The sequence below is a fragment of the Chiloscyllium plagiosum genome, chromosome 6 (genome assembly GCF_004010195.1).
Source record: "Chiloscyllium plagiosum isolate BGI_BamShark_2017 chromosome 6, ASM401019v2, whole genome shotgun sequence".
Classification (NCBI taxonomy): Eukaryota; Metazoa; Chordata; class Chondrichthyes; order Orectolobiformes; family Hemiscylliidae; genus Chiloscyllium; species Chiloscyllium plagiosum.
In genome coordinates this window covers 26316220-26334388 of record NC_057715.1, presented here as the reverse complement: position 1 = coordinate 26334388, position 18169 = coordinate 26316220, and the positions used below count along the sequence as shown (strand labels likewise).

The 18169-nt window shown below is 40.1% G+C and overlaps 1 protein-coding gene across 5 annotated transcripts in view; it reads left to right on the top strand.

Moving 5' to 3' along the window:
• Positions 1–18169, top strand: part of klf12b (Kruppel-like factor 12b) — a 280995-nt gene that overhangs the window by 207049 nt on the left and 55777 nt on the right. For all 5 annotated transcript variants that reach the window (XM_043691384.1, XM_043691386.1, XM_043691383.1 and 2 more), the window contains 2 exons: positions 8760–8864; positions 12965–13094. In XM_043691384.1, coding sequence (XP_043547319.1) covers positions 8760–8864; positions 12965–13094 — 235 coding nt within the window. The remainder of the gene's footprint in view (positions 1–8759; positions 8865–12964; positions 13095–18169) is intronic.

The window sequence follows — 18169 nt, the reverse complement described above, 5'->3', positions numbered from 1 at the left end:
ATATTTATTGTGATTAAAAATTTGTCTCTAAACTTGGAAAATCTTAGATTCAATCTGAAGTATGTCAGTTGAGCTCAGCTAAAACCGGGGTAAAACTGTGACACTTGTGATGAAGGATCATAATTTATTATTATTTAGAAATATTATAAGGTGGAAAAAAATGGGGTTTAGGTCTGCTATTTCTTTTAAAAAAAAGGTTAGAAAGACATTTGAGCAGCAAGGTAAAGACAGCACTTTCAAGAAATCAAGTGATTTTCCCAGAAAGAATAGCTGAGGAGGAGGCATGGGAAATGTGGTGGTGGGGAATGGGATGAGGCTGGTAGGAGATCCAGAAAGCTGTTTTTGCAGAGAGAAAGGCCTATAAAAACAGGGAAACTATTAGTTCAGTAATGTCCACAAACAACTAGGGCAGAAGGGGGGACATGCTGAGTTCCAGATAGAAAACTTCAGAAACAGAAAGCCGTGGAGCTGTCAGAGAAGAAGAAGACATCCTACAAATTGTTGAATGTATTATTTTAAGGACCCCATGTTAGTAATAGTGAGCTGAGTTAGCTTGTTTAAAGATCTTGGGAACAATGTTAATTGAAGAAGATGGCATCAAGTGAATGCACAGAACCTTGCTGAAAACAAAATCAATTACATCCATGTCAGCTGAACAGGGAACGTCAGCATGGAAATAGCAGTGACCCTTGACAGACATTTGGGTGTCGGTAAGGTTATTGTGAGAATCAAATGGGTGAATCTTTATTTCTCACACTTTATAATGAGACATTTTCAAATAATTCTTTTACTGTGTAACAATTTTTTTTGTTCTTTCATAAACTTTTATTTTTACTTGTTAAAAGTACATTAATAGCCTCTCGTGAATATGTTCAGTGACTTACCTCCACGGTATGCAAAAAAAGTTATGGCCTATCAAGCCAGGTCTCAATGTGACTTGTACAGTATTACCAGCTGGGACCACAGCAAAGTTAGCTGTGGTGCTTAACTGAATCCAAGATTGGAACATTGGCTGGAATTCTCAGGATCTATCCTTTGACCTCTACTACATGGACAAATATTTGGATTCAAGATGAAGACAGAATCAGATGCACTTGTGATGATATCTTTAGCCTGATAATTTGTGAGAAAAAACTTTCCGATATGATGCATACCCAGATAAGGTGTTGGAAAGCACTCAACCCCCCCCCCCAAAAAAGAAAAGAGAAGTTAGGAGAAGGATAAAAAGCTGTGTTTGTTATATGAGGACATATGAGGTTATATGTGATATGAAGATGGGAAATACATAATTGTGATGCTCCTTTAAGGGACAAATAATTTGACATAGTAGCAGCAGAGGGCTGCTGTATTTCTCTCCATACAGTGGATTGATTGACAACTACTTGGTATCAGAGAGATCAGTTTAATTTGGTTGTCTTGCTCAGTGGTTGATGCTATGGGGTATATGAGTCAATCAGAGTCCATGAGAAATGTAGACGTTTTGATGCTCTTCAAAATTAATCAAAAATCCATTCTTACCTTTTTATGAAACACAAATCTCCCCCTCCGAAAAAGACAACCTATAAGTTGAGAAATTACAGAGATTCTTACAGCTATGTAAGAATCCTACACATTGACTACAGTTCAGCCTTTAACACTATTATCCCCTCGAGACTGATTACTAAACTTAGTGATCTCGGACTAAGCCCCACTCTCTGCAACTGGGTTCTCTGTTTCCTGAGCCACAGGCCACAATCAGTGAAGATTAGGGACAATATTTCATCCTCGCTAACACTCAACACTGGATCCCTTCAGGGGTGCATACTCAGCCTCCTACTGTACTCACTGTATATCCATGACTTTGTCGCCAAATACCAGACTAATGCCATTTATAAGTTCGCTGATGACACCACTGTAGTCAGTCGAATCTCAGATGGCGACGAAACAGAGTACTGACAGGAGGTGGAAGACCTGGAAAAATGGTGCAGTGAGAAGAACCTAGCTCTCAATGCCGGCAAAACCAAGGAACTCATTATTGACTTTCAGCGGGATGTTACTCATTCCCCCCTACACATTAACAGCACAGAGGTGGAATGAGTGGAGAGTATCAAACTCCTGGGAGTAGTCATCAGCAATAGCTTTCTTGGACTATTCATGTGGACGCATTAGTTACAAAGGCCCAACATCGCTTCCTCAGGCAGCTGAGAAAATTTGGCATGGCATAAATACCCTTGCCAACTTTTATCAGTGCACCAACAAGAGCATTCTGTCTGGATATATCACTATCTGGTATGGCAACTGTACCATTCAAGATCTGAGACGGTTACAGAGCGTGGTGAACTTGCCCTGGACAATCACAAAGGCCAACCTCCCATCTATAGAATCCATCTACCAGGCCCGCTATCAAGGAAAGGTCACCAGTATTCTCAAAGATCCATCCCACCCTGGCAATGTTTTTCTACAACCGCTACCATCGGGGAGAAGGTACAGAAGCCTGAACACGCACACCAGCCAGTTTCAAAACAGTTACTACCCTACTGCTGTTAGAATACTGAATGGACTCACAAACTCTTAGTATTCGCCTGTACCTGTGTTTTGGTTTTTGCTGCTGTACACCTATTATTTACTTAACTATGCTGTTTAACTATGTAATCTGCCATTATTGCTCGCAATACGGTACATGGTAGATGTGACAATAAACTCAGTTTAATACAATTCAATTAGCAGACGTATCATATCAGTTTTATTGTTTCCTATCAATTTTACCTCAACTGCTGATTTCATTTCAAAAGTATAGCTCTCATTCATACTTTGACTTCTTAACTACTGTCTAAAGGTGGGTAGTCCAATGATGTGCAGGTTAGGTGAATTGGTCATGCTAAATTGCCCGTAGAGTTGGGTGCATTAGTTAGGGGGGATGGGTTTGGGTGGGTTACTCTGCGGAGGGTTGGTGTGGACCAGTTGGGTCGAAGGGCCTGTTTCCACACTGTCGCGAATCTAATCTAATCTAATCTAGAGTGCTGCATGGATAGTATTAGCAAGCATTCTGACTCAATGCAGACAGGTAAAGAAATAAACTAGTTAACTCATTTGCATTAAGAAAAAATCACTGTATATCATGGCATAGACTCCTTTAGGGAATGGATGAGTTCAATCTCTGGAGGTGTTGACTTCTAAGCATAGCAGCAGAGAAACACGATAGGCAAACACTTTGAAAGGCCTCATCACATGTTTCACTCCTGATAGTGTAGATTTCTGTACTGGATCTTCCTGTGGGCTCACAAAATCTCAATCTGCACATCTCTGAACCTTCCAAAATGGCCACCAGACCCATTTATGACTTTTCCTGGGTCAGTTGATTTTTCAAGTATGGGTCAGGCTTGCAATGCATGTTGTGGGCCGAAGTGCAGTGAGAGGCGAGTGGAAGTACAAGTTAGAAGGCCCACCCCAATTCTGCCAACACAACAGATATGCTCTCAACATCATCTAGAAACTTGCTAAACCTCTTGAATTTCCTGCAAAATTATGTGGATATTCATACACCCCTCTGCAGTAATTGAAACCCGATATCAGGGTTCTTAGCAGAGGCAGTAACGCAGAGACTCAAACAGCTCTGCCAACCATCCAACCCAAACTTTGGGTCCACTACGTGGATGACACCTTTGTCATCACTAAACGAAACCAATTAGAGGAAACCTTCAAGACCATCAATAATACCCTTACTGGCATTAACTTCACAAAACAGGAGGAAAACAACAACAAACTGCCATTCCTAGATATCACAGTAGAGCGAGAGTGAACAGCCAATGGGGAGCTTCAAACCAGCATCTACAGGAAAACAACACATACGGACCAGGTATTGAACTACAGAAGCAGTCCTCCCAACACCATAAACGAAGCTGCATCAGAACATTATTTCATGGAGCCAGCACACACTGCAGCACAGAGGAACTATGCAGAGCAGAGGAAAATCACCTATACCATGTATTCAAAAAGAATGGGTACCCAATGAACACAGTCCACCGATTTCTTAGCAACAAACCCAAACAAGCAGACAAAACATGTCCATAAACGCTAGCCACTCTCCCCTATGTCAAAGACATCTCAGAAATGATTGCCAGACTACTCAGACCCCTTGGCATCGTGATAGCCCACAAACTCACCAACACATTAAAACAGCAGCTAATGAACTTGAAAGACCCTATACAGACAACAAGCAAAACTAATGTCATTTACAAAATACCGTGCAAGAACTGTAACAAACACTACATTGGACAAACAGGCAGAAAACTAGCCACCAGGATACATAAACATCAACTAGTTACTAAATGCCATGACCCTCTCTCACTAGTATCCTTACACACAGAGAAGGAAGGATGCCACTTCAACTGGGACAACACATCCATCCTAGGACAAGCCAAACAAAGACACACACGAGAATTCCTCGAAGCATTGTATTCCAACCAGAACTCTATCAACAAACACATCAAGTTAGACCCCATCTACCACCCCCTGAGAAAAAGAACAGGAAATTACATCACCACAGGAAGTGACATCACCAACCCAAAGAAACCCAAACATATAAATAGAAGGCAGGAATTACCAGCAGTGCTTTGCCCGGAGGCCCACTGAAGATGTTACCTAGTAGGGTGACGAGATGTCTGGAAATGAACCTTCCAGCTTTGCGAGCAAACCTACACCCAGAACCTCAACCTGAGCTACAAATCTTCTCAAAACCCGCTGAGCAATTGAATTCTCGGCCTGGATATCCCATGCAATTTGAAAGATAGGTTGGTTTCAAGTAAAAATCAGATCTCTGTTAACCATCAGAAACTCTCAGAATTCCAAGATCTGAACTAGCATGGTGCACATTGGATCTAACAATCAGCTTCATGCAGGTCCACTCTAAATTCTTAATTTACTTCTGACCCAGTCCTCAACCTTCTATACAACTATGTTAATCATAATTCTCCTAATATCAATTCCCTAACTTTGTCCATTGGTGCAAAATTCTTTATGTGTACACCTTTATTTTGGAAAGCAGCAAGTATTTGATAATTACGATGATGCAACATATAATTGCCATAAGCACCTCCAATTTCACCTTACTCAGTTACTGTTTGAATTATTTGCCTACTTCTTTACAGACAAAATATGAAAGAAAATTGCATCAGGCTAGTTTAAGAACAGAATTTTTAGACTCTGATGTACTTATCATTCATTTAGGCAACTGTTAATGAAGAAATACATTGGACATTTCTGTATTTACATTGTGGGTCTTTGATTGAATTACTTTCTGCACTTTTTCAGTGTAGTTATACAGGTTTTTTTATGTTAATGTAAAGTGGTTTGGGTTTCACTTTAAAGGTTCCACCATGTCGATGTGGTTAAGCCTTGACCTGATTCCCAAGTATATTAAAGTTAAGAGGTTAGAGATTCATTAGAGTGTCTCGCATCAGTTACAATCAAAATCTTGTGGTTAATGACATAAAGTTGGGTTCAAACATTGCTCAGGTGGACTGCCAGAATATTTGAAAACTGACTGACAGGGAACAGAGCAATCCTCTGGTGATTGACATTCGCTTTACTGCCCTTGGTAGAATGGAGGTGTATGGGCTATAGCCTCAGGTTCCAATGTTGTCTTTACTTTGGGCTTTGTACTTCTCTGGTCGGGTTCAGGACATGGATTTCAGAGATTCTACTTTTTAACTTTTTTATATTGTCACATGTACGGGTTCATTGTCACATGTACTCACATGAGTCCAGTGAGAAGTTTACAAAGTCGCCATTTACAATGACATCTTAGGTACAAGGTACCTAGGTACAAATTCTTAGGAGTAAATTAGAAAAATTAAGTTTTTCATTTTAAACTCCGATTGATGTCGAAGATTGAAGCTCTAAGCCTCCTAGCTTCAGTTTTTATTGGCCTGCAATACGTAAGCTAAATAAGCCTGAAGGATGTGAATTAACATTGTGGTATTGAATGTTAAGATACTGGCACAGGTGGCTCAATATTTTACCAAACGCAAAACCCGTTCAAGTGCACAGAGTTAATATTGAGCTTGAGATTTTCAGACCAAGTATGGATGTATGCTGAAGCCCACTCCACTCACTTCTTGAACCCTGATGAGCAGATAATAAAGAACTGTGGATCACTCATGCAATGAAGGACATTGATAAAAACGTTCTATCAATGACTGTGGACCAAAATATTTCCACACACCAGAGAACTTTTCTGCCTATAAGTTATGAGCTTATTCATAATCATTCTCCCATGAGGACATTTGATGACTATTGAAATAGAAACAGTATTTGGGGTTTTGGAGAACAGTGAGAGAATGGCACTACGTCATAATGTTCATCAGAGCCGGTTGGGCAGGAAAGGCCGAACAGCGTCTTTGTGCACTGCAACAGGTCTGCTCTCCTCTAATTCTGTTGTGTCAACACCATTTTTTATTATTTTTCCATTGCACCTCTTCAGCTAATTACATCATCTATATATACATTTATATTTGGAGTAATTTAACAGCAGCATCCACATGTTTTTCCAGTCACTGATTTGTGTTCTTGGTGACCTAGTTTCAGTTTGAAAGACTGGACACTGCCAGGTTTAAATGATATGTCAGTCTGTTTATTCAGCGACAGTGGTTCTGGTGGGATTTCCCTGGTCACTGCAGCATGACAACTTGGAATGATTTGAAGCAAATTAAACATTTTTAAAATTGGATTTGGCTAAAAGAATTTTCTTGCATTTCTTTATATGTGATGAAACAGTCAACCTAAAATGGGATTTAAAAAGGTTTGTACATAAATAAGAAATTATCCAATGTATTTGGTATTTGCTGGAGATATACAGTTCAGTGATTTACAGATCTTCAAAGCAACGACTTGAACTTTGTGTACTGCTAAAAAAAAGGAACTCTCTGGATTTTCATTCCCCTCAGACATGATGGATAATTATTCATCATTTTTTCCTGTCATTCTGCTGTTGCAAGGAGGCACAAGCACTTCCTCGGGTCTCACCTGTTCTCATTTTTAGTGCTTAGTTTATCTTCACTGCCTGACCTTCTGTTTTCCATTACAATGTTGAAATTATCATTTTCCCAATTTCAGCTGACAGGCCCAAATGCTACAGCACAAGCCTGTATCAATCTAACCACATATGTACTGCAGTAACCTCTGCAAAAGTATTAGCATCAAAAAGTGATTAATTGGACTATTTGAAAAAAATGTGTTAATGTCATAGAGTCATAGAAATGTACCGCATGGAAACAGACCCTTCGGTCCAACCTGTCCATGCCGATCAGATATCCCAACCCAATCTAGTCCCATCTGCCAGCACCGGCCCATATCCCTCCAAGCCTTTCCTATTCATATACCCTCCAAATGCCTCTTAAATGTTACAATTGTACAACCCTCCACCACCTATATAGGAAGTAATGCATGATGGTGGTGAATGATAATATAAGCTTGCATTTTAGCGTTTGTTCACACGGTCACCATATTAAGAAAATCTACAAATATGTCACTGTGTCACACCATTATATGAACCTTTGCTAACTTGCAATATTCAGGAGTTCTCTGGCTGAATGTGACTGAATATCTTTCATTTTATAATATATTGTTACATATGCAGTAGTGGCTCTGTATCCGCGGGTAATACATTCCAAGACCTACGGTGAATGCCTGAAACAGCGATAGTAGCGAACCCTATCATTTAAATCCCGGCTGGTTCTGGAATGTTCCATCTAATATTTTTGGACCATGGTAAACTGCGGAAACTAATTCCATGGATACGGGGTTCTACTATAGTTAATTCCTGATTTCTCTCTCTATGATATGTTATGACTGTGAATAATGCAGTTCTCTTTTGAGCAGTGCCCAGTGCAGATATATTTGGCTGTTCACATAAGTAAGCATTGATCTTTACAGGAAGATGGGGATGGGTAGACAGGGTATTGGAAAGCCAGCAGGTTTCAAGCCAGAGAGACAGAGCTCGTCAAACAAGGGGTCCTTCCTTGAATAGGAAATCTTGGACTGTTACCTGACAAGTCTCTGGATTCACTGCCTGGGAACCTGGCTGTCAGGAGACCAGCCAACAATGAATCCAACAGGTTGTTGTTGGTCCCAGAGCAATCATGGTGAGGCAGCGGAGAGCTTTGACTGAGGTCAGAGAACAGCAAAACATTCCTTCTGGCCTGCAAAATGTTCAAAGATTATATAGTTTGCAAACTCACTTTGGACTTCGCTGGATTACGTTGTAAGTCTACCACTATGGCCTTGACATTAACATTACCGTTAACTGTGTCAATGATCACATGGTTTCCGCATCTAAAACGACCTTCAGACTCATCAAAGGCCTGAATCACCAGCATTAATGTTCACTTTACCAACAATGTAGTGGGTTTGACTTCTTGGATATTTAGGAGTTATAAAATGATCAGCTCTCCTTCAATCCATTGCTTCTCATCAGAAGAGGAAACTTTAAAACATTGAGGCTCATGAATAAGTGCAGCCCTACATCCAATTGGATTAATCTGCTATGTTGTACAATACACATTATAATATTAAACGGTTATCAAGCTGTTGACGTGCTGTTGAATTTCCATCAGCTTTACCAGACTAAAACTCAATTAATTCATCATCGTCAAATGGTGACAATTTAATGAATTCGGGCATGTCCACACATTTCCCTAATATTCTAAGGTGAGCTGAACCAATAATACTCAGTATTTTACAATGTAAATATATAAAATGCTGTTTCTTCCTTTTAATTATAGTGGACGCTCCACAGTGCATTGTGAAAAAACCTTTCAGCCTGCAACCTCACAGTATTATTCCACACAACCACTCCTGGCACCATAATATAATTGAAGGGGAGATAGGTAAGTAACACCGTGAGCGGATGCATGAATTACTAACAAACACTTATTCCCACCATTTCATAGTTCTATTACGGCGTTTCCTCCACCCTATGAGCATCATAGTCTCTGATATTCTCATGCAGCTGAGGAAAGAATGGGATATGCTATGAAAAGAGAAATGACCTGGAGGTGCTGCCAATCTTCACAGGTCTTCATGAACATTTTCTTTGTTCCCTTCCCCAGCCAATGATCAACTGAGTGGGCAGACCAACTGGTTGGTGTGAGTGGAGTGGGGTTGGGGGGCAGGGCGAAACAACAGCACCAGGAGCCTACAATCAGGGACCCTTGCAATCTCCTGCCCATTGGAGGCAAATTAACATCGAGGTCCATAAATCTAAGCCCACCATGATGTGAATAAATAGATTTCCAAAGTAACAAGAGCCTTGATTCACAAGTGTTACAGTTGAAGTGAAGTGCCACCATTACTCTTAAGCTTTGTCTCCTTCTTCTGTTTGACTGGGAAAGATCTGATCCCATCCCATTATGTTTGTACTTCAATCCAGATCAACAACACTCTGAAACACTACTTCAAAAAGTCACACCAGGTAAATAAGAGAAAAGTAATCCCCTCTAATCTTAAAGTGAAAAACAATTGTCAATGTTTCACCTCTGACCACCTTCGGCTGACATCTTCCCCTTTCAGGCAATAAGATTGATACTGCTCTGACTTTCAATGTCTTCTGAAAGCAGTTACTTTTAGATGCTGCCAGGAACTGGTGAATATTATTACATTTGAAAAGACATTTTGCATCTTAATTTATTGCCAAAGAAAACAGACAAAGTTAGCCAATAAAACCATTCAAAATAAGATATGACACAGAAAACTAAATACCGCCTTGTGAGGAAAAATGGTTTTATAGGTTCTAATGCTCTCAGTGTTTGAGGTAATAATTAGCTACTTCACTGCCTCAACCATTTCAACTGTCTCAGTCAAGCATTGGGAGTTCATAGCAAGTAGAAGGCTTTTAAAATTATTCCTAGCCACAATACAGTGGAGCAAACCATTGTCTTCTTCCAGACAGTCAGGCAGTAAAGAATAGAACTGGAAGGGAGTTTTTACTTAGTTATGTGTCCTATTTACACAGCTACATATGATGAGCATATATCTTAAAACACAGCAACTACAGTTTCAGTCTGTTATATATGTTGTGTCTACACAGCGTACGATATTTCAAGATTGGAATTTTAAAGAATCCTGAAATTGCAATTAATAGGTCATACATTTACACAGACATTGTGACAAGAATACAGATCTTAATGTAAGGTTATTATCTGCTTCTTCCCTCTTCAGAGACACTGCTGATTTGCTGAGTGTTTCCAGTATTTTCTGCTTTTATTACAAGACAAAAGGCCCTTAGGCATGACTAATCTGTGTTGGTGTACATCAGTGCTTCCCAAAGTGAGGGTCAGGATCCCAAGTGGGTTTGCAGGCTGAATGTTTTAGGTTGTGAGCTCCATGGTCATTATGGAGTTCTGATTGAGATACAGTGACAATGACCTGCACTAACAGACGGGGACCCACTTGTACAGGACCCCCTCACTCGAGTAGCTCTCCTCCCCTGCACCCAACCCATAGCCCCATTGTTCTCCTTAGAATTCGCAAAACTTTTCAAACCTCAAATTGGAGTCACAGCGTAGAAAATGTTTGGGAAGGACTGTGCATATGCTTCACTTAGTCAGTAGGCTAAGTTTTGATCTTCATCCAAGAGGCAGTAGCTGGAGTCTGGAAATTCCCAGCTTAAAGAGGAAAATATCAGGAAAGGAAGGTTCTTCATTCCAAGAGGGCAGATGCTAAGAAGAGTTTGACGAGTTGAGCTGGGGAAAGAATTCAGAGACAGCAACAGTTACTGCTAAGTGCAGAAGTGAGTCTTTAAAACACCCGCCTCAGTCCAATGGGACTTCGTTCTGGTTAGAATGAAAATGTAAAGGTGTTTCTGCCCTCACTCCTCACACAACCTCAGCCCTGACACACGTCCCGTATATGCCACCTCATGTTCCTCAAACCCCAATTGACCCACTGTTCTCTACAGCAACAGGTGGATGTGTAAATCAAAAAACTCCATTAAACCTTCCAATGATTAAAAAAGTGTTCCTCAACGACCCCTTTCCATCAAGCCAATCAAAGTGTCAATTGTTCAAACTCTTTAGAATTTCAGTCCCTGAAATTGGTCATCTTGCTCCTATACCTCTTTTATCGTATGAAGACTACCTGATCTATTCTTAAAAGCTTTAACATGGGAGGATTCTTTGGAAGCTGATAGGAGTGGGCGTAGTGCCAGGATGGTTTGCTGGGGGACAACTTGGGGGCAGAGCTTGAGCGTGGCAAGTGGCAGGCAGAAATGGAAGTAATTAAAGGGATAATTAGAGGCCCATTTCCATCCTGGCTGGTATTTTCCAATAGTCAGTTGAGTCTAAGCGCAGTGATTAAAATGAGGTGAACCCATCTAGCATCCTCCCAGAGTGATAGGAGGCAGTAAGGCTGTGTTTCACTATTCAGAATTTCATCCCACCATCACCATGGTTATTGGACCACAGTTGCTGTTGCTATTGCCTAGTGAATATTGCCCTCCACAATACCAAGAAGGTGTCGCCATTGTGAGGTACTCTCCCTCTCTACATCAACAGTTTCAACTCACATAATGGGGCTACTGATGACTCATCACAGGAGGAACTCCAATTAACCATCCATCCTCAGAACCTCACCCACCATCCTTAATTGGATGGCAAACATGTCCTCTATCTGCTCATTTTAATTCCCTGCTCCCCAGTCATCTTGGTGGTGAAAAAGCAGATTTGTCTATTGCCCATCTCAAATCTCTTGTATTTAATCTTGTATATGTGTCCCATTGTTCCTGGCCTCTCAGTCATGGATATAAGCTGTTTCCAACCACTCTGTCCTATGCCCTCAACCTGACGTTCTGAGCAGTTCTGGCACTCTTGGAAGGACATGTTGGATTTGGAGGCAGTGCTGAGGAGATTTACTGAAATGATACTTGAGTTAAATCACGAGGAGAGATGACCAAATAGGATCATATTCCCTGTAATTTTGAAAGCTAAGATGTGATGTGATTGAAGTTTTCATGAGAGGTGACAGTTCAAAAGAAAATGGTTTAATTGGTTGAGGAGTCTAGGATGAGTGAACTAAAAATTAGAACTAGACCCATCAGGAATGAAGTTAGAAAATAGTTCAGCACACAAAAGGTAGATGAATTTGGAATCTTCTTCTGCAAATGTCAATTGCAAATTGATTTTAAGTCTAAGCTTGATATGCTTTTAATGAACAAAATCTTTAAGTAATACAGAATAATGTCAGATATGAAGACCCTAGTTGCAAATGAGCTGTGATCTTACTGAATGATTGAACACAGTCAAAGAGCTAAGTGGCCTCTTCCTGTTCCTAATTTCCACTGGTGCCAGATTAAACACAGGGACTCTCTTGCTGCTGATGCTGATTTTATATGGCACGTTTGATTTCTTTGAGACTTTCTTGAAACAACATTTCATTAATATCATGATAACGTCATCACACAATCACATCATGATACGTCCAGAGTAGTGCTGATACCTCTTTAAGTAAAAGGAGAGTCACTGTGATAATTGAAAACAGACCTAAATTTAGGGGAAAAAAAGTAATTAGAAGTATTTATTTCTGAATGAGCTATGGTATTGGTTTTCTTGCTGAGTTTCAACTCTCTCTGATTGTTATTTGATCAATGCTTATGTTTGTTAATTTAAAAGAATAAATGTGCTTGCTTCTAAAGATGTGCAGATTAGGTGAATTGGCCATGCTAAATTGCCCGTAGTGTTCAGGGACGTGGAGGTTAGGTGAGTTAGTCATAGGTAAAATGGAGAATAATAGGGCGGGAAATGATTTTGGGTGGGATACCCTGAGGGTCGATGTGCAGTCGGTGGGCTGAAGGACCTGTTTAAACACTGTAGGGATTCTTTAATTCTATTATTAGAAAAGTACTGGTAAATCTTAATTAATAGTTTTAGCGAGTTTTGAGAAGATTTGTAGCTCAGGTTGAGGCTAACTAATTGTGTTTATTTATTTACTACAGCACAACTGAGAAGCTTGTCACCTGGCCGCATCAAAAGTGATAGTGAAGATGATGATCTGCCAAATGTGACTTTGGACAGTGTTAATGAAACTGGATCCACAGCACTCTCTATCGCACGAGCTGTTCAAGAGTGAGTACAACTCTTCCTCTGCTCTTCACATGTGTTCCATAACTTTGGTGCCACGTACATGTCTGCTGCCTTTACTCTAACACAATCATAGTCCAGTTTACTCTGTTTTCCTGTGGTGGCTCACCCACATTGGTACGGAGTTAAATAATAGTTTGATTTAAAGATTCTGCACCTTGCTTTCAGCTCTGTCTATGTCCTTACCCCTCCCATTCCTCTGATCGCATTCAACTTTGAGATCTATGCTGTCCACTGATTTAATCTCTCCCCCACTGATGCCCATGATTTCAGCTCTGGAGTTTCCTCACTAAAGATCGCTGCCTCTCTGGCTTCCTCGAGTCATTCCTTCAAACCTATCTTTTTGACCAAGCTGTTGTTTTCTAGATTGATAGCTCTTTGTTCACTTCAGTGTCATATTTTGTTTGAAGATATAAAGAACCTTGAGACATTTTATGATGTTGTAGGCACTATATAAATTCAGTTACTTGATCATCTGTGGCAATAGCTTCACTCCCCAGTTATCTATGGCATTAACATCATTGCAGAGCTTCAACAAACTCTGAATCTTTTAAATACAGGTTGTGTGCATGCCAATGATTTGTCTAATTGTTATGATGCACAAGGAGTACAAAACTTTCTGCACATACTTGAAGCATTTGAGTTCTTCTCCTTCTCAGGAAGATACCGTTAAGATAAGGTGCTAAGGTTTTGTTTTGTGTATTTGACCTCAACCTGTCCCAAGCTTTCCCTGTTGTCCTCTCAAAAGTGCCATATGTGTTGTTGTAACTTATGCAGTTCAGACAGCATCTCTGGAGAAACTGAGTTAACTTTTCAAGCCTGTGTCCTTACATCAGGACTGGGAAAAGTTAGAAATGTAGTAGATCCAGCAAGAGGAAGGGCTGTCCTTCCAAAAGAAAGGGCCTCCTGACAGTGTAAAAAGGTTTGGAGAGATTGAATAGCAAAACAATTAGCCTTCTGGGGCCAATTGGAATGGTAATGGGATAAGAAGAAAAACAGAGGATTTAAAGGTAAAAATATAAAAAAAGCAATGAATGCAAAGAAAATGAAGCAAACTGAGGATAGAGATTGTGGTCTGAAATTGTTGAACTCACCGTTGAGTCTGAAATGTTGTAAAGTTTCTAATTAAACAATAAGGTATCATTCCTCAAATTCATGTCACATTTCCCTGGAATAGTGCAGCAGGTCGAGGACAGAAATGCCAGAGTGAGGACAATGTGGAAAATTAAAATGACAAGCCACTGGATGCCTGGGGTTTAAATGGACATGCTCTGCAAAGTAGTTGATGTCAAAAGGATCAATGCTTTTCTCCCTGATATTACAAACTGGAATGAGAAGGGAACAAATACAATTGGAGCAAGATGTCTGCTGAAGGGCTTATGCCCCAAATGTCGATTCTCGTGCTCCTCGGATATTGCCTGACCTGCTGTGCTTTTCCAGCAGCACACTTTTTGACTTTGATCTCCAGCATCGGCGGTCCTCACTTTCTCCTTACAGATATACTTGAGAACTGCTACAGTGCCAGAGTTTTTAATGTGTGCGCTATTGGAAGAGCATTTAGTGTCGAGGATCTTTGTGGTAGGAGTATTGTGCAGTCATGATAGTCTATTGTAGGGTACTCCATGTACTTGCACTCTTGTGGACAGTATCTTGTCCCTGAAATCCTGAACAATCTAGTCTGTGCCAAATGGTTGATTAAGTACCCAATGTCTTATTATTAATGATAAAGTTTTTGTTTTATGTCTACGATTTAAGTGGTGCATCTAGTCACATGTAGTTTCATGGGAGGAGATTTCCAATCAATATTATTCTTGTGCCTAGTTTATTTATATGATATTTTCTGCTCCATTAGAACAGTGGAAACACTATATCCCTGTCACTATCTCTGTCAATCTTGAACAAATATTTATATAAAATATGTAATTGTTTTTTAAAAAGAGTCAGGGGAAAGACATTAACTGGATTGCTGTTTGAAAAAGCTGGGACAGACCTGAAGGCCTTTGCTGTATTGTTGTACAGTTCTATTCTAGTGTTATACCTATACCCTATCAGTGCAGAAAGAGCATGTTTTCGATATTTGAATATACATCCAGTTCATGCTAATATGTGCATGGTCCTTGAAGAGGATTAGGTTCTGAAATTTTGACTTTTTGATCACTTGAATGTCAGGACTTATAAGCCATAGTTCAGTGGGTAGGAATGCTCTTGGCTGAATGTTTGAGCAGGTCGAGAGTTCAAATCCTGCTGCAGGGAGTTGAGCACATGGTCAGTTTGGCAATCCTTGTGCCTGATTGATGGAGTGCTTCACTGTTGGAGGTGCATTTATTCAGGTGAGACATTAGGCCAAAGTCTCAGTTGCCCCCTCAAGTTGATGTCAATGATCCCAAGGCACTACTTTAAGGAAGGTTAGGGAAAGTTCTTCCTAGTGTTGTTAGCAATATTATTCCTCTGCTAACACCCCAAAACAGATTACCTAAAGAAAGCAAGGCTGACATTTAGACAGTGCTTTTCATAATCTCAGGATATCCAAATCACTTTATGGTGAATGAACTACTTTTGAAATGCAGTTAATATTCTGTTTTTGTCATGTAGGAAACAACAGCCAATTTGTACACAGCAAGTTCCCATAAACAGTAATGTGGCTAAGGTCAGATTAATTTTTGACAGATTTTGAATGAGAAATCAATATTAGCTCAGACACAAGGGAGCAATCCATTGCTTTCCTTTGAAATACTGCCATTGAATCTTTTGCATCTGTCTGAGGGAAGTTGGAGACTTGGCTTTACATCTCACCTGAAGGTGTCACTTCCAATAGCTTAGTGTTGCCCTCGGTACTGCAAAGAAATGTCAGCCTTTATGCTCAAGTTTCTGAATTGAAACTTGAGCCCATAATTTGAATGGAAGTGTTGCTTATGGCTGGCATGTGAATTCATTACCACATGATGCTTGCAGGATCCTTGCTGTCCACAGACTAGGTTATATTTCCAAAATTACCACCATGAATACACTACAAAGAAGGTAATTATTCGGCTGTGAAGTACATGGAGATGTCCTGAGGTTATGCAAGGTGATATACAAATGCAAGTCTCTTCCTTTTCAAAACCAAAAAAAAAGAAAATTCCTGACCACTATCCCAATCTCTAATGCACAAAGAGAGAAACATTGAAGCTGGATTGGATTTTATTTTAATAACAAGCACATGTTGTTTTAAAAGTATAAGTATTTTTGGCGTGCTTACCATCATTTCTTTGCATTCCCGCAAGGTCATACTGTCTTACAATTTGTTTACATAGGCCTTTATAGCTGTGAGGTTAAGTATTGCAAACTCAGCAGCATATATATATATATCCGTGTCTATACTGAATGAGATACTTCAGTTACAAATTCAGAAGCAGAACAAAGACAAGTAATCTATAGTAGAGGAAATATTCCCATTCAAAGTGTCTTTATGGGAAAATGACTGTAAAGTATCTATCACATTTTAGTTGCCTATTGCAATTTTTTCTTAATATAATTGATAAGTACAACAGTGAGCGAAACGAGACTAGAGAATAAGTGCAGAGGTTACAAAAAATGTTAAAAGTAAACCTAATCAAATCATAAAGCATTTGTCCAATAGGCTTACCAGTCTATTAATAGTTATAACATATAGAATGCTTCACACATCACACCATTTTTAGGCATTCTGGTTTATATATAAAGGAACAAAAGTAAATAATTCTGACAATATTTATATCCATTTTTAGTTTGGTTTGCTTTTAAGAGACTGATTCTGTGATTGATGACCAAGTAAGTTAGAAAGAAATCGTATAACTCACCACAAAATTGCTGTTTTTGTTCAAAGTGCACTTGTTTGCTTTCATTTTGGCCATCATTTTTGATATTTGCAAGAACAGACCCACTGAATATCTAGCTAATTCTATAATGTTGGCAAAGCCACAGTCTGACATTAAGCCAAACGCAACAGGTGATCTTCCAAACTGCAAAGCAACAGGATGTGGGCTAAACGTGTTTATAAGGAAGTTCACTATCAGGTCTGGCTGGCTTTCCTCCAACTTTATAAATAAACCTACTTAAAGTGAGGTTTATTCACCTCAATGTCTTGTCACTACTTACAATAACGAAGTAGCTTTCAAACCAGTATTATAATGGCAAAAGCACCCTGTATTGTAAGTTGACACAGTGCAAAAAAACATAGATAACGTGCCACCTGATGGGTTTTGAAAACGTCAGCTTTCAAACAGCCAGCTAACATCTTTGACCATCTGATTTTGTTGTTTTCTGTTTAGGCTTTTCATGAACCCTCTAGGATTGCCCTGGAGTCTTTATGACTAATCTCTGCAGCACTGTTGTGAGAGCCAATTCAGACAAAAATAACAGGGGCAATTTAAAAAATTATCTTTCATTGCTTTTGTTACCTCATTAAATTGGGAAAGGAGATATTTGATTGGCAGTCAAGAATTATCCAGCTGGTAATGATGAGCAAGGAAGGAGGTGTATGTCGTGATGATAGCAACCAATGGCAGAGCTGTGGAGGTGAGCAGTTGAAGACAGGAATTCATATGAGGATATCTCCAGGAGTTTCTCGCGAGGAGGTTGAACAATTCATCAACTTCACCAACACATTCCACCCTGACCTTAAATTTACCTGGACCATCTCTGACACCTCCGCACCTCCGCCCTCAGACCCCACTCCTCCAACCATAACAAGGACAGAACGCCCCTGGTGCTCACCTTCCACCTTACCAACCTTCGCATAAACCGAATCATCTGCTGACATTTCCGCCACCTCCAAACAGACCCCACCACCAGGAATATATTTCCCACCCCAACCCTTTCCACCTTCCGCAAAGACCGTTCCCTCCGTGACTACCTGGTCAGGTCCACGCCCCCCTACAACCCACCCTACCATCCTGGCACTTTCCCCTGCCACCGCAGGAACTGTAAAACCTGCGCCCACACCTCCTCCCTCACCTCTATCCAAGGCCCTAAAGGAGCCTTCCACATCCATCAAAGTTTTACCTGCACATCCACCAATGTCATTTATTGTATCCATTGCT